Here is a 23,388-nt window from a genome sequence, read left to right as displayed (position 1 = left end):
TGAGAAAGGTGGGCTCTCCAGGTGAGATGTTTATCGAAAATGACGCCTAGATATTTCACACTGTTCGATAAGGTCAACGGTGAACCGAGAAGCGTAAGATGGAGACGCTCAGGATTTCGTGTTAGACAAAATTTGTTGCGGTTGCGGGCAAATAAGGCCATTTGGGTTTTGGCGGGGTTTAGTTTAAGTTTCCACTTCAGACACCAGGTGACCAACTGATCGATTGCTGGTTGGAGAGTAGTGTTAATACGATCCACAGAAGAACACAGAGCGAGATAGGCTGTGTCGTCAGCAAATTTTAGTGCATGGATGGGTGGCCGAGGTTGTGGCATATCTGCAACATATAAGATATAGAGTAAGGGGGAGAGCACGGAACCTTGTGGCACCCCAGCACGAAGAACAAAATGGTGAGACTGAGCCTGGTTGATTTGTACAAAAGCTGGGCGTTGATGAAGGAAATTGGCTATGAGGCGGACGTACGGTATAGGAAGAAGATGTAGCAGTTTAAAAAGAAGGCCTTGATGCCATACCGTATCAAATGCTCGCTCAATGTCAAATGAGATTAGGACAGAAGGTAGTCGTTTGTTGAAGTGGTTAGTCAAGAGGGTCGAAAGCTTAAGCAGCTGATCCGTGGTGCTGAAAGATGGTCGGAAGCCGGCTTGCGTTGTAGGCAGATCATGATGAGTTTCTAAAAAAGGATGAAGGCGGGTGACCAAAATGCGCTCCATGGTCTTACTGAAGACGTTGGTGAGACTGATTGGGCTATAGGAGCCGATATTGGTAGGATCTTTTTGAGGTTTCAGAAAAACCACAATTTTGGCGAGCTTCCAGAGAGGAGGAAAATAGCCAGTTGTTAAAATAGTTGTATACAACTGGGCGAGAACATGGTGGAATGCCTCTCCGGCTTGCCGAAGTTGGTTGTATGTAATAGTGTCGGCACCAGGAGCTGTATTGAGGCGTCGATGAAGCACAGTGACGATTTCAGCACTAGTAATCGGAGCTGTCAAAGGATTAGTGTGATCAAGTTTATGGTCTATTGCTGGTGTAAATAACACTCGCTCAGGATTGCCCAAAGTGGTAATACGGCGGTGAGATGGATGGTAAAATAATGGAGCATTATGTGGTGTGAAGACATCCTCAAGGTAAGTAGCAAAGGCGGTCGCTTTTTCGGAATCGGTAGTAGGAACATTGCCATCGCTCAGAATAGGATATTGGGAACCCCGGCGTTGATAAGTGAGCCGTTTAAACAGGTGCCAGAATTTAGTGGCATTGGTTTCATTGCGCAACTCATTGCAAGAATTTCGCCAATCTAAGCGTTTCCGGGCTATGATGTAGTGTTGGACCATGCGTTGAAACTGTCGATGGAGTAAAAGAAAGTGTCGATCGTGAGTTCGCCTGTATTCGGTCAGAAAGGCATGAGACCTGTGAAGTAGAGTGACGACATGATGTGGTAGGCTCGGGCGATGCGAGTGTAAGGTACGTTTAGGAACTGCGTGTTCAGTAGCGCCTGCAATGAGAGTACTAAGAGATGTGGAGACATTGTCAATGTCAGATAGAGACGAGACTGCAGTGGAAGTAGAAGCTAGGTTCTCCGTGATGTACATTCGATATTTCTCCCACTCGGCCTTGGCGAAATTGTAGGTTGCAATTGAGGCTGGTGGTTCCCTGGATTGGGTGTTAGATGGAGTTATTGTAAGTAGTACCGGGAGATGATCACTGCCTACGGAGCTAAGTACCTCCACAGAAGATTTGGGCAGTAGGTTGTTACTGATGATAACCACGTCAGGGGTGGTGTGACTCGCAGGCCGAGTGTGGTGTGGCAGAGGAAGACAAGAACTATGGGTAGTTTGAAGGAAGTCCTGGAAACGCTGCTTTTGCGCCGCAGTACGTGAGTGATAATTGAGGTCCGCAAGAACTACGTATGTTTTAAAGTTGATATCCAAGTAAGTGAGAAAGCGGTATGGCAATGGTTGAGTAGATCGTACATAGATGGTTGCTAGGGTCAAAGTAAGAGCTGAAAAATAGACGGTACTGATAACGTGTTCAGAGTATTGCTCAGAATATGGTGGGATGATAAGACGACGAGGTAAAGAGTGCCTGATGGCAAGAGCGGCTCCACCACGAGCAATGTTGTTAGGGAGATCACACCGTAAGAGGTGATATTGTGGAAAGTAGTACCGATCAGTAGTTTTCAAGAAAGTTTCATTGAGTGCAATACAGTCTACATTTAGGGAGGATGCCATGGTTTCAAGTAATACCCGGTTTGTCTTGAGCGAGCGGATATTGGAAAATAGGACCTTGACTACCTTCTTATTTTTGTTCCCCGATCCAAAAGAACATGTATTGCACTACACGGGAATAATCTAGAGGACGGTGGCGCGCTAGGCTATGCCTAATCCATGTGCTAGAAAGATAAACTATTACAGTATTAACTACATATAGATGTACTGTAGTCCTAAAAATGTTCATTTAACTTACAAAAACTAAAGCCTGAACCACTGGCGTAACAGACCTTAAGTCCTGAGCCAGCGTCAATGCCATCTGTTAACGACTGATGGACCTCGACCACCTGAGTAACGAACAGGTTATCAGCCCATTGCGTCAACCTCTCCCAACAGGCGTATCACTCCCCAGTTTTTCTCACGAAACTGGCAGATGCCAAAAGTTTTTAGTACTCCAACGGAGGATTGAACCCAGGATTACGTGGATATGAATTCAACGCTCTAACCACTAGATTATGGAGCTCCTTAAATTTAATAAAGAACGAAAGTGTAGCCTACAAACAGTTTTCAAGTTATTTGATCTTCAAAACATTTCAGATAAATGAAAAATACTGTAGCCCTAGTACAGGCCCGGTAATAGATGTCCATGACTTAACAAACAAACAAACAAACAAATATATCCGAAATAAGGCCCCTACTTTACTTCGGTTAACCCTGGTTATACTGTATTATTATTATTATTATTATTATTATTATTCGTAATAGTTGTAATCATAGTGGTAATACTGTTAGCAATGTAAAATGGCACAATAGTAATACATATGGAAATTGTAAATTAAGTTCGAGTAACACATGGCCTTTTGTTCAGTTTTTGCGGGGAGGCCCCGAAGCCAGTATCGCCACCACTGATCTGCTAGTAGGAATATTAAGTCATCATGTAATAGTGGATCTGAATCCTAACATTTTAAGTAGATTCTCAGCTAGAGGAAACGTTAGGAGTGGGGATAGTAAGTTTTAGTTGTAATTTACACTGCTAGAAGAAATTTAACGTTCTGCCCTTCTTTCTTCTGATGCGTGTCTGCGTTTACATAGTAGTTGTAAGATTCAGGAGAGCAGTGCGTACGCCACTGCAAACGAGAGAAAATGGTTCCTAATTCTCCTATCACAAGCCCATGCCATTTCATTTTTAATCTCATTGTTCTTCCCCATTCAGTTTGTTCATTTCTTAGCACAAAATTGCATATAACATTTTTTGTTTAATTAGTTGGCAACATTTGTGCACTGCAGTCTGCATTGTTTACAAGGGGTGAAAAGCGTCGTGAAAATCAGAATAGTTTTCGATACGTGGGTAGTATTATTAGTGGTTTTATGAAGTGTGGACGTGAAATAAAAACAATGACAGAAATAGTGAAAGAAGCCTTAACGACGAAGAAAATACTACTTTGTGGTGGTACCTTGAATAAAGAGTTGACAGAACTACTCGTAAAATGGTTCGTGTAGAGTATTGTTCAGTATGGATGAGAAACATGTACGCAAAAATGATGAAAACGACTGGAAGCTTCTGAAATGTAGGTATGGAGAAAAATGGAGAAAATAAGCTGGGTCGAGCTGAAAGCGAATGAGAGAGTCTTAGAAATAGTGAGGGAGAACAGAACAATTTTAGACATTATTATAAAAAGGAAGAGAAACTGGTTGGGACATTGGTTAAAAAGGAACCCTATCATAAGGGACGTGCTAGAGGGGATGGTGAAAAGAAAGACAGGGAAATGGCAAAGAAGACTACTCGAAATCTACGTTTATCGTCAAGCAAGTAGTTCTGTTCACTTCGATCCTCTGATATAAGATATAACTCATCTTTCGACAATATTTTATTTCAACAGAAATTGAAATTCAGGAGTTAATGATAATAGTAGGTTTTATCTCATTCATCACACTGTGTATAGTTCTCTTGCAAGCGTCGAAATAAGGAGGTTGGTGGGGGTAACTTCATTATCAGTTTCACTTGTACAGCACCAGTTTTCTATACCGTCAAATGGGGTGAATAGAAACACATTTTTGGCTATATGAGTATATAAGTCTGGTGATGTTAAAGATTTCGGTATCAGATTATTCCAAACAAAAGGTCTTAATATGCTAATGAAGTTCAGTAAACGTAACATTAATTTATCAAATCCACTTTTCTTCACCTTGATTTTTCTTAATGTTTCTATTCATCCCATGGGTAGGGGTGAATAGAAACAATGACTTTATTTCCATTGTTGTTTCTTTTATACTATTGGAAAGGTTAAAAGAAACAGCGTATTTGTTGAAACGAACTATTTATTTAATACCTGCAAGATATAAGTTCAATAAGACCAGTATTATATAAGTTACAAACTTATAAAACAATACAATGCACAATATAGGTACAAACGACCATACAGTTCTGATGATATTTGAATAAGATTTAAACCACTGAAATCATCAGGGAAACTTATCATGAGTTGAGTTGATTTTGAGGTTATCGTCTCGTTCAGCAGCGAGGCTATATGAGACGTGGACCTACTGATGAACGTGGAATCAGAACCACATGAGCTTCCGCCGGGAATCGAACCCGGGTCTCCTACGCCAAATGCGCGTACGCTAACCGCCTAGCCACGAAGTAGCCCGAAACTAATCATATACTTAAAGCGTGTTGACGAACTCCTAATAAAACCCAACAGTTTCGTAACAATATCCTCAGGTCCTTTTTTCCGCTTCTCAAGAATTTTCCACTCCTCAAGAAGTGTTTCTATTCACCCCACTAATTAAAAATCATAACAATAACCCAGTAAAGTTAAATTTTGATTAGAAATAATTTACAAAAGGAGAACTTTTACTATGAACGTCAGTAAATGAAACAACAAACTACAAAATAGGCATATGTTCAAATGCAACAAATATGAAAATGTCATACTTACCAAGAAAGTTTGAGGAGCGCTAAAATACCGTGTAAGATTTCAGTAACACATTTATGCTACTTTCGTCTAGGTCAGTGTTCCCAACTCAGTAAAACATTTTGTCTCTGCCCTGAACACTTTAGCCGTATAAGACTATGTTAAGAAATTTCAGTTTTCTTGATTAATTTATCGTCCAGATAAATCCAAAACTAATCTGGGAGTTTTGTTTCTATTCACCCCCATGTTTCTATTCACCCCATTTGACGGTACTGACATACTACATCAATTTTATATACTGTTTATACGAGTTTCTGTACTGACATACTGTATGTAACTTTTTGTATGTATTGATTAGTATATGTTTAGTGTTTGGACATTTTTAAATCACGTTAAACGATAATAATATTATAAAATTGTTGTTACGACACAACTATCGAATTGAAACTTTCTTCTGTCTATTCCTTAGACCATGTGAAACGATGTATATCAATTGTTCCTTTAATCGAGTTCGTATACCATGTTGTCGTTATGTAAAGAATATGACCGTTGGCACCTTTAATTGTATTACTGGAAATTCTTACCAAATAAGGTATGTGACTACTACTACTACTACTACTACTACTACTACTACTACTACTAATAATAATAATAATAATAATAATAATAATAATAATAATAATAATAATAATAATAACAACAACAACAATACAGGTGGATTTATCTTAAGTTTCTATAACATTACTAGTATAAGAGTGAGAAGAGGTGAAGGTACGGGCAGAAAGGGGTGACATGTAAAAATAATCGAAAACGAAAGATATTAGTATTCAATCCATAGTTTTCGGGGTCGCTGAGATGAATAGTTACCCCACAGATGTCATTTAAGTCCACATTCTCTCCGTATTAGAATGAGGGGTGAGGGAAGAAGTGAAAATAATCGACAAGCACCGAAATTAGTGCCCAATCAGTAGTTTTGGGGATTCCTAAGTTGAATAGTGGTAATCTCCACATGTCGTTTGAAGTTCAAATTTATCCAACGTCCGAATGGGAAAGTGCAGTTTGGGTAAAAAGGTAGAGACATATAAAAATGGAAAATAACTTATATTAGTGACAGTTTTCGGTATCATTGAGATGAATAGTGACAATCCGATGTCATCTAAGTTCAAATTCAGTCCCCATCGCCATGTGGGGTGATGATAGGGGGAGTTAGAAATTGTGACATTATTAATTTTTATTATTATACTTTCACTGAGATGAGATGTTAAGCAGTTAAGGGGTTCAAATATTTTCCCATAAACTTATTCTTCCCTTGCGATGAACAGACATTTCAACTAGTTTATTATATAAAAGAGAAAGTTATCTTGTGTGTGACCGAATCATGCTTAAACAGTGAACCGTTTGAAGTGAATTTTTCGATATAGCTATCAACTATCTCGATCTGGGTTTTTATCATATTACTTGTATTAAAATGCATATCCGAAGGGGGAATTGGAAGTCATAATTTTCCAGTTTCTCACGAGCTCGTCAAGATAGGAAGATGAAACTCGGTATATAAAATACTTTATTAAAAATAAAGGAAACAAATATACGAATGTTCTTAAAATTTTCCGTTTTACGGGACCGAAGGGGAGAATTTTCTATATAAATAAAAATGAAATGTAAGAAAGTTTGACGGCTAATTTCCCCTAGACCGCTGCACCGTATTTCATAATTTTTGGTGCAAGTGAACCCTTGCCTAACATAGTTAGTCAAATCCCATTATGGGCACGGAATGAGAATCGATGACGAGTAAGGGCTAGATGATAGTTTGGACACTTGTTATAGATTACTTGTGTTGCGTTGAACCTATAGGCCAAGTGTTTGGAGCGAACTTCTTTCCAATTTGGTTGCTGTTCTCGTCTAATGTTCTTCTGTTCTAATAAACTAATCACAACTACCCCGTTGAAATGTGTCTCCTATCATCAACATCCTGGGTATTCTGCCAGTATCAGCAGATCACTTACCGCAATTAAGAAGCTTCCATGCTCTACACTCTTCCGCTAACCTCTTTGTTTTCGCCTATGACTATTCTGTTTTGAAATCGTCCATTAATTGTAGTTTCCTTCGCCTCCTCTCTCTCTCTTTCCTGCCACCATAACTTCAAGCACTTCCCTTATGATACAGTTCCTTTGAAGCCAATGGTCCAACTAGTTTTTAATAATATCTAAAATCGTTCTTTTCTCCCCCACCACTTCTAAGACCCCTCTCATTCGGGAAGGGTCATTCTAAGAACCTTGGCCCAGCTAATTCTCCCCATTCTTTTCGCAATTCACATTTCGAAAGCTTCCAGTCATTTCGTAACTTTTGCGTAATGTCCATGTTTCTGATCCATATAAAACAAAATTCCATATGAAGCATTTTATAAGTCTTTTTCTTAACTCTTTGTTCAAGGTCCCACAAAGTAGTGTTTTCCTCCTCGTAAAGGCTTCTTTCGCCATTTCTATCCTTGCTTTTATTTCACATTCACACCACTAATAATACTACCCACTAGGGATGGCCAGATCCGGATATTTTTGGATCCGGATATCCGGATCCACTTGGGTCCGGATATCCGGTATCCGGATATCCGAAAATCCGGATCTTGGATCCGGATCCGAAACTGTGTGTCAGAAAATTAGGGTGTTCCGAATAAGCAAAATTTTCGAAATTATTGACAAAGTGATTTTCATTCCTATGCTTAAAATAAGATTTTAAGACACTTTTGGTATGTGTTCGTGTGACAGCCTTGAGTTCTCTTCAATCTGTTGATATTTGGTTTTCGTGCCTTAATATGTCACAATTACTCCAAATTTGATTGAGTAAAACTGTCGACTTTGGTGAGAGCAATCTCATTGTCAGATTCGATTCTAGTGGAAAAATTTGTCCTTTGTTTTCTGTAACACTAGTCAAATGCTGGGATGAAACAGTCTCAAGCACAAGCTTCTTCATTAGGCTCAGGCTGCTTAGTTTCCTAATTCTTTCTGAGTTATTGTGGTCACTGAATGAGGCCACTTCCTAGTCGTGATGGGCTAGGCCATTGCTAATAGAACAGCCCATAAAATATAGATCAAATCAAATTAATTAGCAACTTCCTTTTCTTGCTCTTGATAAACTTTTTTTTCTTTCTTTAAAAATACGTTTCTCTGTGACCGTACCACTCCAGATAGAATTAAGAATTGTAGTAGAAATAAAGTTCTAAATGGCAATTAAGGTATCAAAATCAATGTATTAATGTATACAAAATACCATATGGAGCCTCGAGCAGTAACACCTTATCTGTGTAATTAGTAATCCAAATGGCAATTAAGGTATCAAAATCAATGTATTAATGTATACAAAATACCATATGGAGCCTCGAGCAGTAACACGTATCTTTGTAATTAGTAATCCACTACTATTAACTCTGCATAGGTTGTAGAGTAGAGGGGGGCAAGAGTACGTGGGGGGTAAGGATACGATTCCCTAAAATCAGGTGAATATATTCGCGTATGGCAATAATGCGTCACGTGGAGTTTGATGTTAATGGCGTCTAGAACCTAAACAAATTTGAGTGTGCTGCGGTAAACTACAAACTATCTAGGTAATTATTTATGTTTTTCTAATAGTTTGATATAATATTGGAACATAAGTAGTTAATGAATAACTTACACAATTTTATAACGATTTCAAAGTACTATAAAGCGTTAGTTTCTAACATATCCATTGTTTGACAGGATGGAGTAAATTGACTTTCTTCCAACAGTTGGCTGTACAACATCACGGGAAAGTCAATTGTGTAGTGAGGAGGCAAGGGTACGCAGATACCTACGGGGCAAGGGTACGCGTGCGTACTCTTGCCCCTTCTGTTCTATGAAAAAGAATCCAATTTGATTTAGAACTAACAATCAAAAAAGAATGTAGATTCCGTTGTAATAGAGAGTGACGGCAAACTTTACGAATACTGGTTCCCATATGTAGCCTCTAACGTTAAGAATTCTGAAGAATCCTGATATTTTCTTATGTACGAGGGATAAATTTTTATTCTAAATTCCATTCCTTACATAACAGTATCTAAGATGGTGTTTGAGTTTTCGAAACAGATAAACGTGCGAGATAGTGATATCTGCAGCTATTGAATAACGTTACGCTTGCTTATTTTATTCAGGTTTCAGAAATACTACGCTTTGTCCTCTTTTATCTTAAATATCAGTAGTCTTCAGTAATAAATTTCAATGGGCCTTATGCAGAGTCGTTCTGACGCGTGATTAGTGCCATACTAAAAAGTTCGACTACCGTATGTTTCCTGTAGTGGTCAGTCCTTTAGTAATCATACGTTAAAACGACTCTGCATAAGGCGGTATCAGTCCAATGATTGGTAAGGGATCTATGGAGCTAACCTAACCTAACATTTGACAATATGTAGCTTCATCAAGGATAGGTCGGGAAGTTTTCAAGTTACCCTTGTAAGTGACAAGCATTCTGTAACTGATGGAATAAGCTGGAAATATATTTTTATAAAGGGTCTAAATATTATCTGATTTTTTTGTATCCTGTGCATTCCTATTACTGATATAAGGAGAATTAAGGATTTTTCTTTTCTTTTTTTGAATGAGAATCTGCAACGTCTTTAGGTACAATAAAGCCAGTAGGCCTATTTACCGAAGAAATGGAGAACGAATTAGTGTAATATATCACATTACTGGATCAATTCTTCTATGAATTAACTTTAAAAGATCTAAGAAGAATGGCATACAATTTTGCTGAACGTAACTAAGTGCCCCATATCCTTTAGTCGTGTGAATCGAATGGCAGAAAGAGATTGGACAGAGTCTTTCCGTCGTAGACATTTAACAATTGCTTTGCAACAGCCTTCAAAGACTGGTCTGGGAAGAGTTCGTGGTTTTAGCAAGCCACAAGTTGAATGTTTTTTAATTGTCTAAAAGATCTTGTAAGACAAAACGTCTTTTCTCCACGGGATATCTACAACATGTACGAAACTGGAATAAACACGGCTCCTCATAAAGTTCCAAAAGTCGACTAAAAATCAGTTGTGAATAAAACTGTATCTAGTGATTTTGGAGTTAACATAACAGCTGTTTCATGGTGAGTGCATCTGGTTCCTTTATTCCCCAGATATTTCCCACAAAACAAATGAAACAAGAATTATTCGATGGCTCGCCGCCAGGTTCTGTGGGAATATCTAATTCTGGTTCATCAACTCACAACTTTTCGTAGAATGGTTATATTATTTACACCAACATGTGCGATCAAATTCGGTTACGAAAAAGGTATTTTTACTTGTTGACAATCAGAGCTCTCACATTTCAATCGAAGCGATTGATTTCTGCAGGCAAAATAGGATAGTGATGTTGAGTTTACCACCAAATCCCAGTCATAATTTGAAACTATTAGATCGCTCCTTTTTTTGACCCGATGAAATCCTGATATTCAACTGTGTGTGATAAATGGATGAGGAACCATCCATCCCAACATCCCACGAGTTTGTTTACTGAGGCTTACTACAAAAAAGACTCATAAAATGCTTCGTGTGGAGTGTTGTACTGTATGGGGCGGAAACGTGGACATTACGTAGAGGTGATGAAAATCGACTGGAAGCCTTCGAAATGCGGGTGTGGAGAAGAATGGAAAGAATTAGTTGGGTCGAGCGTAAAAGGAATGAGAGAGTGTTAGAAATGGTGGGTGAGAAAAGAACACTTTTAGATATTATTAGGAAGAGGAAGAGAAACTGGTTGGGACATTGCCTAAGAATATATTGTATCATGAGGGACGTCCTAGAGGATACGGTGGCGGGAAAGAGAGGGAAGGGACGAAGGAGACTACAATTAATGGATGATATAAAAACAGAAAGATCTGCCAATAAAGGCAGTATACCTATGATGATGATGACTACAAAGCTGCAACCATTGGTATCCAGCCTTCAAGAATCTGAAGTTGTCCTACTGAATCCAGATGTGCTCACTGAAGAAGATTTTCTTTCTTCTATTGTGGATGTGATAGACTTAAATGTAGAAGCCAGGTCTGAAGACGAAAGCATTCCTGAAGCAAAAAATCAAGCATCAGACCTGAATAGAGCCCAAAATCGTTCATCGGATGATTCACTGGAAGTAAAAAGGGACCCATGCGGTACATCCAGATCAAATACTCCTTTGCCAGTTGCTCGTCCTCCTCCATCTGTTACCAAACCTTTAAACAGTAACGCTAGATTCTCACTAGAAGCAAGTAAGAGCTCATGTTGACTGTCCAATTCAAACACTCTTCTGCCGGTTGCTCATTGTCATTTATCTGTTAACAAACCTTCAACCAGTAACACTGGATTCTCACTAGAAGCAAGTAGGAGCTCATGCGGATTATCCACATCAAACACTTCTCTGCTGGCTGCTCGTTCATCGGTTACCAAACTTTCAACCAGTAAACTAGATCTTAGGAGTAAGGGAGGTAAGCAGGGGCCCATGTGGACCATTTACACCATGCATTCCTTTGGTGGTTGTCAGTCCTCCTCCAACTGCTACCAAGCACTCAACCAGTAGATCTTGATCTTCTCGAAGTCAATCAGAGATTCTGACATCCTCTCCTTTCAAACAGAACTTACTTTCGAAACGGCGCGGTGGCTCAGTGGTAGAGCGTTCACCTCGGGTTCTTGGGGTCCCTGGTTCGATCCCAGCTCGCGCCGTGTGGACTTTGTGGTGGACAAACACCGTGCTCGTGGGTTTTCTCGGGGTTTTCCCGTTTCCTCCCACTTTCTTCATTCTACCATTTCACTTATTTCTTATAATCACCGTCTCCTTTAGCCTAACCGGGGTAATCGTGGGACGTAAAACTCAAGGATTTCATTTCATAACGAATTTTTGTTCAAATAACAAGTTTCATTTCTCTAACATTCCAGGATTCCGAGATATAAAAGTCTTTTCTCCCCGCCAATTTTCTTCCCTTCTAAGACACATAAGAAAAAGCTGAAGTACATACCTAATTATTTCAAATGAAAAGTCCAAATACCAAATTCTATGCTCCTAACCTTCAGAGGTTCCCAGATATCGACATGTTATTATAATAATTACAATCCCCACCCTCTTTCTTTTCCATCTCTTTTCTTTTCCTTTTTACTAAAACGTCAAAAAACACTGAAACACATGTCAAATTATTTCCAATGAGAAATATAAATACCAAATTTCTAGTCTCTAACCTCAAAGGATTGAACATATTAATAAAATAATTGTAATCCCCACTTAATTTTCTTCTCGCCCTTTTTCTTCTCTTCTGGACCACATATCAAAAAAACGCTGAAATACGTATCTAATTATTTTAAGTGAAAAGTCCAAATATCAAATTCCATGTTTCTAACCCTTTAAGTTTCCGAGATATAGGCATATTATTATACTAATTGCAATAATTGCAATTACTACCCCTTCTTTTACTTTCTACATCTTCTCTGCCCCTACTAATTTAAATATCAAAAAACACTTAAACAAGTATCAAATTATTTTCAATGAGAAACCCAAATACCAAATTTGAAGTATCTAACGTCAAGAATCATCAATATTTTCCACCCCATTTCCCCCCTTCCTCGTCGAATTTCCCAAAGTTCTTCCTTAGTGGTACCCTACGTCACAAAGCCTATAAACTATCCAAATTTCAAATTTGTAGCTTAAGCGATTTGGCCTGTACGATGATCTGTCACTCACTCACTCAGGACTTTGCCCTTTTCATATAGAGATATTTAAGATTTTATAGGAAAGCCATGGATTTTGTTCTAAGGCCGCCAGTGTCTTAGAAATGTAATAGCTTTGCTATAAACTTTAAGCAATCAACTGACTGATCTGCGTCTATATGTATTATGTAAAATACCGCTTATGATATATACTTTGCTCGTAATAAAAAAATAGAAATAATGACGAAAATTCAAAGACATCCATGATTTTAGCGTAATGCTGCAGGAGTTCAGATCATTGGATTAATCATAAAAGCCGACTGTATCAGATAGACTACATTAATTTCCAATGTGGCACAAAGAAAATATGCAACATTACTATGCAGTTTTTCAACGTTTTAACTCATTCTGAAAATATTATCATAGGTCTCACAAACAATGGAATTTTAATCCTAACTTGATTAATATAGTATAACAAAAGGCAGATCTATACAACTACTGACTTGAGATGAAAGTGGCATACTTGTAGTACGCTTAAAGATATACTAAAGACTAAATGATGGATGGGGTGTGCGCAACAGTGGTCTAACCCCGAAAAATGTGAAAATAAGATTTTCATGTAATCTTTTGTCATTTAAATTGCATTTTCTTCCCACTGAGTTAGATAAAATTCACTTAGTAAATTTTATACATATGGATATTTTAGTTCTGGATCTCAATCTAAGGCCTAAAATATTCAAAACAGGAGTCCGAATCTGAACTTCGAAATTCCGGATCCAAAATCCAAAACTTCGGATCCGGATCCAAGATCCGAAATTCCGGATCCGGATCCAAGATCCGAAATTCCGGATCCGGATCCAAGATCCAAAATTCCGGATCCGGATCCAAGATCCGAAACTTCGGATCCGGATCTTATAGGATCCGGATCCGTCTGGCCATCCCTACTACCCACGTATCGAAAACTAGTCACCTGTTCTATTTTCTTTCTTTATACTTCTATATTTGACACCGACCGCTTCGTTCCAATCACCATGCTTTTGTCTTTCTAACATTTCTTTTTATCCCATATTCTTCACAGTCCTCCCTCAATTTGTTTTACATATTGATTTTCTCTTCAGATTCTGCAACAAGCACCATATCATCTGCAAACTGTATGCACCTAATCATTCTATCTCCTACCGAAATGCGTCTTCATTTTGTAGGTTCCTTTTTACTATCCCTTCTACATAGATATTAAATATTGTTGGAGAGAGGCAGCATCCCTGTCGAACTTCCCTTTCAATTGCACTCTCCTCTGTTATGTTCTCTCCCATTCTAACCATTACTTGTTGGTATCCAATCCAATTTTCTTTAGAACTTCCAACAACAATTTCCAATTTACGCGATCAAAAGTCTTTTCCAGATCAATAAATATCACATATACCTCTTTCTCCTTTTCTATAAGCATTTTATCGATCACCCTTTATAATCCAATTGCACCTTTTGTGCCTTTACCTTTCCTGAACCCGAACTATTCCTCTTCAACTTAATTTGTTCTTTTATACCACCTTCTGTTCAGAATTCGAAGCAAAATTTTTGCTGCATCAGATATGAGACTTATAGTCCTATAATCCTCACATCTCTTTTAGTTCCATTTCTTAGCCATCGGTATCTTGATTATCTTCAGGAAGTATTTTGACCAGTCCTCTGTTTTATATATTTCGTTGCACAGTCTGAACAATTCTTTCTTGCTCTTGTCTCCCTTATTCTTAATGTATTCAACTGATTATTATCTATCCCGTTTGCCTTTCCATTCCCAATCTCGCATACAGCTTTTCCAAACTAATCCTGAAGAATACTAAACCCTTTAACATCCTCGCCTAGTTCAACAGCTAGGTCACATGGTCTATCCCTACTCTCATATAAGGCCCCAACATGTTCTTTCCATCTTCCTAAGACTTCACTTCTCTCGCTGACTACCTTCCCATTCTTACTTTCTATTGCCATTATAATACCCTCTTGTTTTCTTTGAAGTTCTATAGATTTCATTTCCTTGTACATTTCCTCATATTTTCCAACTCTTTCTAATTCTTTTATGTCCTCATATTTTCTCTTGTAGAACTCTTCCTTTGCTCTGTCTGTTTCTACCTACTACCTACTACTTCTTCTGCAGCCTGACAAATGCAAAGTTTAATATACTTTCACCGTCTGCTACTATCCGCACCTATCATTTCCTCATTCGAGTATTTTTCTTCGAATTTTTCAACGAAAAGATTTCTTACCTTTTCGTTTTTCAACTTTTAAGTATTCAACAATTTGTTGCCTACTCTTCTTGTGCCTACATTTTAAAGTTAAATATCCACTTCGACCAGCACAAGGTTATGATCAGATAAAATGTCAGCCCCGGGAAGGGCCTTCGCGTTCTTCAAGCTATTGCGATGTCTGTCCTGAATCATAACATAGACTATCTGACATCTTCCACCATCTATTGAAGATTCCCATGTATATCTTCTCTTATGCTGCTTGAACCATGTGTTCCCAATTATTAGTGACTTCTGTGTAGAGAAATTGACCACTCCCTCTCCCCTTTCATTTCTTTAGCCTAAACCATATTTGTCTACGACACTACCTTCCTGTTTTTCTTCCACAACTGCTTTGAAATCTCCCATTATAATTATACATGTGCCCCTCTTCTCTCTGTTTATAATTTATTCTATTTTCTCATAATTTTCCTCTACTTCTTCGATTGTTTGCGAACTCGTCGGTGCGTATGTCTGTATCACTACTAGATCCATTTTTCCTTTAAGTCTTAACATTATAACTCAGATCATCAACATTTTCCACTTCATTACCTTGTCTTTTAAGCCCTTACCAAGTATTATTCCTACACTATTATGACCGCCCTTTTCATTACCTGCGGTCATAACATTCTATATCCTTCACTGTTCAAGCATCCATTACCTTCCCATTTAACTTCACGAACTCCTACCAAATCTAGATTATTTTGTTTCATTTTTCATTTAAGATTTTCTAATTTCCTTCCCTGTAACACGGTACGTACGTTCCATTTCCCTATCTTAAACCTTCTGCTCTTGCATGTATTTCTTTCGCTATCTATCTTCACCACATTGCTATCTTCTTGTCCAATAGTCCTTCCCAAGCCATCCTCCTCCCGGAGATCCGTGTGGGGGAAATATTTTATCTCCGGAACAATATTTTGGCCTGCGAAAGACCATTGTACATTTATTCTCTTTCTGTAGTCAGCAAACTAGGGAAAAATAGTGTGGTGGTTTCCTGTTGCCTTCTACTCCGCAGTATACCAGCCATTAAAGTCACTCTGACCATGCCTGGAACTAATGTTCAAGTTGCCGTACCAATCACTGTGATTTCCTTCAACTTGACTACTGGAGAACTGCTGCCTCCTCCCAGAACACTCTTCGTCTGGCTACTTCATTCACCAATTTGGTAGGGTGGCCCTTCTGATATTGAACTACCACCGACATAGCTCTAAATTTCATTGTAGCACGCAATCCTCCCCACCCGACACGTATGTGTCTAGTTTTATTCAAAAGGGAGAGTGGCGCTAAGCGTTCATTCAACTAAGAAACTCTTGCGAAGTAGAAAGGAATGTTATGTGGAAAGAAGAAGCATTAATCTTATCTTTGTTGGTTGATTTACAATGACAAAGTGAATATGAAAGCTTACACAAGTTCGTCTGAGAATGTACACTCAAGATTAAATGTTTTGTATAGGCTGAATTAATAATTTGAATGAATTTAAAGTAATTTGGTTTTAAATATGATATTAAACTGTCCAATTGTTCGCTTTCAGTTTTAACATAAATAGCAGTAACATACATAATTTCATGTTGCTATACAATACCAACAGTTTTTTGGGGGGTGGGTAGTTGTAAGTTCAAATTGTCGAAATTACATAATTCTCAGCAATATTTCAAACTTTACCAATGTTTATAATTTCACCAGAACAAACTGAGACATCAAATTTCTGTAAACGGTAGAACCCCGTTTTTTATTTATTTTTTTTTTTTGTAAACCACGTACGTAATTGGGTGTGATATTTATTTAACCAGTTTTGAAAATGAAATGAAATCTTTGAGTTTTACGTCCCACGCTTATGCCGGTTAGGCTAAAGGAGACGGTGATTATGAGAAATGAATGAAATGGTGGAATGAAGAAAGTGGGAGGAAAAGGGGAGAACCCCGAGAAAACCCACGCACACGGTGTTTGTCCACCACAAAGTTTACTTGGCGGAAGCAGGGTTTGAACCCGGGACCCCATGCACCAGAGGTGAACGGTCTACCACTGAGCCACCGCGGCCTCTTAAGCAGTTTTTCTTAATAAAAAGTTTCGAATATAGTCAAATTTTCAATCGTTTCTAACTTTATTTGAAATACGTCATGTCATAATCATAATATTCGATAATAAGAACTTTGGATGTGCATTACCCTCTCCGTTTCAGTTGCATTATTACTGTAGTACTGTTGAAAAAGCTTTCAAAATTTGTTCCGAAAAAGATATTTGTGATACTGCAGTGTCACAGCTGAGTTATCAATGCTGCATTGTTAGTTGTATTCTAACATGTATTTTGAATATTTAATAATCTGACGTAATGTTATTTGAAAAAATATAAGTTTTTAGGTTGGCAATACTGTTAATCTGACGGTACTACGAAGATGTCAAACAAGTTTCTCCTTCGATACTTCCATCTTATAAATGGTCCACCATATACAGTATATATAAATTGTTTGTTACAGTGCATCTATGAGAAAAGAACAAAAATATACCATTATGCATGTCTTGGCTCTTTCCAAGGTCTAGGGAAAAAGATGCGATAGTACCATCACATCTATTCGTAAATGAAAGCGGCACTTGTAACAACAAATAAATACTTATTTTTAAGATAGAATATAACTTCGATTATTCGAACTAAAGATATCAGAATCGCCAAATATCAGTTTCTTTCCAATGTAAACAAATATAATATAATATATATATGATATAATGTAATAATATATATTTAATAGGAATTTTCGGAGTCTCTATTTGAATAATTGCCGGTTTTCTATTACAGATACTGTATATTTCTCTATTCTCATATTCTAAGAAATCCAATGAATTTACTTATACCAATGACTTAACATTTTACTGAAAAGAAGTAGTGTTGGATATATTGTTATTATATCGTAGGTAAATCCATTTACAGGCGTATCTGCAATTTTTTAATTTTACAGGAAAGCGATTTGAAATTCTTTATATAACGTTATACTTTTAATACTATCTTCAGAAACACTAAGGTCAACGCTTTCTTGGTACAAGCCTTCGCACCAGTGTTGAAAATGAAATGAGTAGTAAGGTATACGAAGAATTTCAAATCGCTTTACTGTAAAATTAAAAACGTGCAGATACGCTTGTACGTGGATTTACCGACGATATGCGGTAAAAGTAAGAAAATTTGTTTGGGACTTTCCATTGCTTTTATTGTTAGGAATGCTGTAATTATCAGAATTTCTGAGTATTTGTATTGCATCCATAACTCTTACGCCCGGGTATTTGCAGTTTCTCTCAATTTCTTGTAAAAACGTTAAATTTGAATTACTGGCAAAGGATTACACTGATCACCAGTTCTTCAAAAGTTAGATGTTAACAAAGAAATGAATATAATTTCTTTATCTTTTTTGGTTTGCTAAACACGAGTATTATACTGAAATTAATTGACTAACTCTTGCTTTTGAAGTAACAGAATATTGAACTGAGTGAGTGGTGTCCTTTGTCTTATACTACATACATTTTGAAGAGCCTATATTTCCCATGAGCTTTAAGTAGTACATCACTAAACTTTTCGTCTTGATGTAAATCGCCGAAGAGAAGGTGCTTAAAAATAGATTTTAATAAAAATATATGTATACAAACGCTTATAACCCCAGACACAGTTTCACTTTTGATGCTATATCATAAAACGTTTAAGAAATACTCTTGCACATTGATAGAGGTCGTTAACTGGAATGTATATTACGATGCACATCCTAGCAATTTTCATGTTGGTTTAATAGTGAGCTTGATCAGCTCAATTTTCCATTTCAAATTCTATTGTCTAGCTGTACGTATGATGCAATACAATAACATAATGGAAATACCTACTGACCTTATCTAATATTTGTTCAGAATTGTGCCTCTTATTCAACTCAACACAGGCCTTAAGGAGTATGTCATGATCATCTTCGATTTCAAAGTATTTCATATTGTTACTGGGAGCACTAACATTTATACGAATACTAACGGAATGCTAACATAATTCCACTGTTATAACCATGATACCCAAAAAGTTTTATCTTAATTTTAGGGAATTCTAGATCTCTGATCACATTAAGCTCTCCTTCTATTATGACTAGAGGTAGGGCTGGCCTTAAGCCGATTGGATCAGCTACTCCCAATAGAGCTCCGCGATAGAGTGTAATATATTTTCAGTGTCAAGTACAGTACAAGCAGTACATCGCAACTTGACTATTAACAACCAAAATTGTTTCCAATTGTGACCCCAACCTTCTAAGACAGGCTCTGACACGAGAAGTCTATGGTTTGCAACTAGTCTTGAAGAAGATGTGTTTTACCTGTATGCAAACACACATATTATTGGAATATTAACAAGAGAAAAATTCTATGAAACATATGCGGAATTATTAACTGATACAAACTCCCTGAATTACTGGACATTTTCATAAGAAGACAGACGGAAGTCGGACATTCCAGGTTTAAAAAAGTATTCGAATAGATAAAATTTTAGTACTGTCCCGAGATATAGTACTTTTTTTTCTGCATGGGTTAGTACGAAATATTTTTGCTGGTGGTTACACTGCTTCTTGCAAAGACGAGTCTTCATCACAGCAGTTTTAATTAAAAAGCGCTTTTTACGCCGAATCCTTTTCCTTGCAAAATTAGCATCCACCCTGAAATGAAGTTCGTTTTTATCCCATTCTCTATTAAAATTTTCCGAAAATATATTAACGTTTCCATACAGGTGACAAAATTTCTCTCTGAGTGACTTTAAACTTGTTGCGGGGAGTTAATAGCTTGTGTTCTTCGCAGTTTTAGAGAAGACTGTTATTTTCTGTAGTGTTCTATTTTCTCGAGGTTCAGAAATAGGAAGCTCTTTGTGACAGATACAAGCTTTATCGCATAGAATATATTAGTACAAAAGTTGATTTTCTTTTCATGCATATCCATTTCTCAATAAAAATAAACCACACAGAAATATAATAATATGTAATGTGATTCTAGACTCCCACTAAACCATGCATATCACAGATGGAATATAAAGTCCTTTTTCCTTAACCCACTCGCTGAGTTTCAATGAAAACGTAACACAGTATATATGGTCCATTTTTTGTCTTGATTCTCTAACAGCTATAATATGAGAGGAACCCAAAACAAATGTCTTCTGTTCCAAGAAAAAAAGTTTTTCTACGACATTCTTTCAATCTCCTTCATTCATTGCTTTCTGCAAAGCTTTCTTTACAGCCTCCACATCATCCAAACGCTTCCTTTTTCAATATCGGGAAGAGAAGAAAATCGCATGAGTTAGATCTGGTAAATATGGAGGCTAGAGTAAGAGCTCTCCCTATGAGTTCGAAAGCGGTTCACAGACGTCTTGTGTGCTGGTGGTTATCATCGTGAAGGAACCAATCACCTGCTCGCTAGAGTTCTAGACGTTTCCTCTACACATCGTCCTGCAAACGTCTTAAACCTTCCAGAGGAAAGTGCTGGTTAACAGTCTGATCAGGGCGCACAAATTTTCAGTGCACAATTCCATGAACATAAAAGACAATGATCATCATCTTATCATTCAACCTCACTTCTCTCGCTCTTTTAATCGGAAGAAGTCGGGATCTTCCACTGTCTAGACCCTTGCTTGGTTTTGTGACATACACCTAACACCAATTTTCATCACCTGTAATGACCTTGGTCAAAATATAAAGGTCACTTTTAATCTTATTTTTCTATTCCTACCTCAAATTCAAACGGATGTTCTTTTGATTCTGTGTGATCAGACGAGGAACAAGATTAACAGTATCCCATTCCATTTACAAATCCTCGTTCAAAATCTGCTTGCGCTAACTCCAACTCTGTCTTGTCAGTTCTGAAATTTCATCGATCATCGGAATATTGAAGCAAACCGAAACTTCTTCTACCTCTCTATAGCACACGAATGTCAGCTGAAATTATCACAACGCAATTAACATAGAAGCATATTGCTTTTGATTTGAGTTTAGTGCGATTTTCAGCTGCGAGGCTATATAAGAGTTGAACGTACAGTTTATCTTGGATCCGAACCACATGAGTTCACACCAAGCATGGAATCAGGGTGTTCCACACCAAATGCGCGTATGTTAAATACTTAGCCACAAGAGAGCACAAGAAAACACATTCCAACGCCACTAACCATTATACAGTAATTACAAAGTTTTCGTACAATTTATTCGAACTGAAACTCTTTATCAGCCTAAAATGTTTCGTATCACGCGATAAAATGCGCAGAGAGGTAGCCGATAACATGAAAATAGTTATGAAAAATACGTATATTGTTGCAGTGTTATCAAGTGATTATATGTAGAAAACTCAAAATTTAGTACAAAAACTTTAAGTCCAAGGCCAGAGGCAACCTTTAAATTCCAATGTCATTTTAGAATCCAGTTTTACAAAATAAATATAGCTTATGCAGTATTATTTCTGTAACATTGTATATGTTAAACACTGTTATCACAATCCTCACGGTAAACTAAAACTTGGAAATATGTATTAATTTATTCAATAGCGTTTGATAAATACTCGACGCCTCCAATTGCTAAATTTTCAATAATTTTCATTGTTTCGGCGATATTTATGAACATTTAAAAATGATGGAGGAATAAAGAGAGCCTGAACAATATCTTGGCAACAAACTTGTTAGTATAGTTTGGGTAATATACTGTATTTCTATAACTTTCTTTTGTATATGTATTTATCATATTATTTATTTGAAATATCTTTACTTTATGTTTTTAGAGATTCGATTGTTGAAGGTGGATTTATAGATGAAAACAAAGAACTGAACTTGGTATTTTATGCGTTGGCAATGGGTAAGAAGAAACAAGTAAGTTTAACATAATTTAGAACGTTTAAAACTGCAACGATCAGAAGTAAGAATCCTAAAACAAATGCACTTTTTATACTGCTATCATTAAACTACCTACCTATTTTTCTATTTACTGGTACCTATCGATCGATCCATGCCATCTCCGCTAGTTTAGTGGATTGCGCGTACGTCTTAGGATTCCGTATGGAAGAGCACGAAACTTTTATTAATCATCCGTCTTCTTTAGCCTACCAAGCATAACAATGCAACGTTAAACTAAAATTTCAGCCAATTTCTATTCATATTATACACAGTCTGGACAAAAGTTTTCTTCTCAAACATGTACGCAAAATGCCAATAGCTACAAATGATGTATGAAAATATTCTAGCATTATGGTGAAACTAATGAAACCCTAGTGTTATTCTTACAACTCCATTATTATCCTTTATTTCTTGCAGAGTGGAGATGGGGTAGGGAAAGAAAGAAGATCGTGTTGCAATTTTGGTCTTACAGAATGCTGACACGTACCGATAACTATCAGTAGAGTAGTGGCAATTGACGCACTCTTTTAACTTACTGCGCATGCGCAAACTGTTCCGGTTTCTGTTCCAGTTCCGATTCTAGTTCCAACTCAAGTTTCAGTACCTGTTCCGGTTCCTGGAACAGACTACGCAACGAGTAGCCTGTTACGACCACTGTTTTCAACCATTATAAAAGACTATGACTTTCTTTTCAAATAGGTAAGAAGATAATTTCCGCGCAAGCAATTTCGACGGCAGCCAGATTTAATAATTTTTGTTCTGTTTTATTGCCCTTTTTATATGTTGATAAAATAGTACGGCTCTTTGCTAAAATATATATAAAAATAAAACATTTAAAAAAACTAACGTACTGCGTGTTATAATTCATAGATGTTTTTAAATTAACTTGGGAAAAGATACTGTATAGAGAAATGTAGAGAAGCTCAAATAGTAAATTGATTTCAAAAAAATAAACAGAAAAATGTAAATATTTAACTCTTTATAATACAATACACCATTGGCTTGGGAATATATTAAAAAGACGCATAAAACAAAAGAAAGGAATTACAATATAATGTTCTTCTGTAGATAAGTATAGTGTAAATAATTCAGTTTAGAATGCATACAGTTTAAACCATTATGACAAAAAAAAAACCACCATAAACGAAACTTTCTAATTCAATAAACAAAATAAATATCAATGTTAAACAACAGTTAATACTACTTTTCCCTTGTGTTTTTGGTGCAGTCTTAAGAGAATTTCGGCTGTATTACACTATACGTCGATAACAATAACTGTCCATAGTATACAGTTAATTTCCCGATTAATAGTAGGTTTTACAAGAACAATAGCAGCAGTTTTAAATAGGTTACATTGCACAAGATCTTCCAATTGTTAGCGTGTTTTACAAGGGCAATAACATACTTTTTTAAAAATGAATTTCTCTGCATAAGACTC

The 23,388-nt window shown here is 37.0% G+C and overlaps 1 protein-coding gene across 2 annotated transcripts in view; it reads left to right on the top strand.

The window, feature by feature from the left end:
- LOC145666691 (uncharacterized) overlaps window positions 1-23,388 on the top strand; it is an 84,812-nt gene that overhangs the window by 40,369 nt on the left and 21,055 nt on the right. For both annotated transcript variants that reach the window (XM_081734181.1, XM_081734190.1), the window contains 2 exons: window positions 5,607-5,729; window positions 21,839-21,926. In XM_081734181.1, coding sequence (XP_081590307.1) covers window positions 5,607-5,729; window positions 21,839-21,926 — 211 coding nt within the window. The remainder of the gene's footprint in view (window positions 1-5,606; window positions 5,730-21,838; window positions 21,927-23,388) is intronic.

This window comes from Thermobia domestica, chromosome 1, assembly GCF_964235325.1.
Source record: "Thermobia domestica chromosome 1, izTheDome1.hap1.1, whole genome shotgun sequence".
Classification (NCBI taxonomy): Eukaryota; Metazoa; Arthropoda; class Insecta; order Zygentoma; family Lepismatidae; genus Thermobia; species Thermobia domestica.
This window is presented reverse-complemented; position numbering and strand designations above follow the sequence as displayed.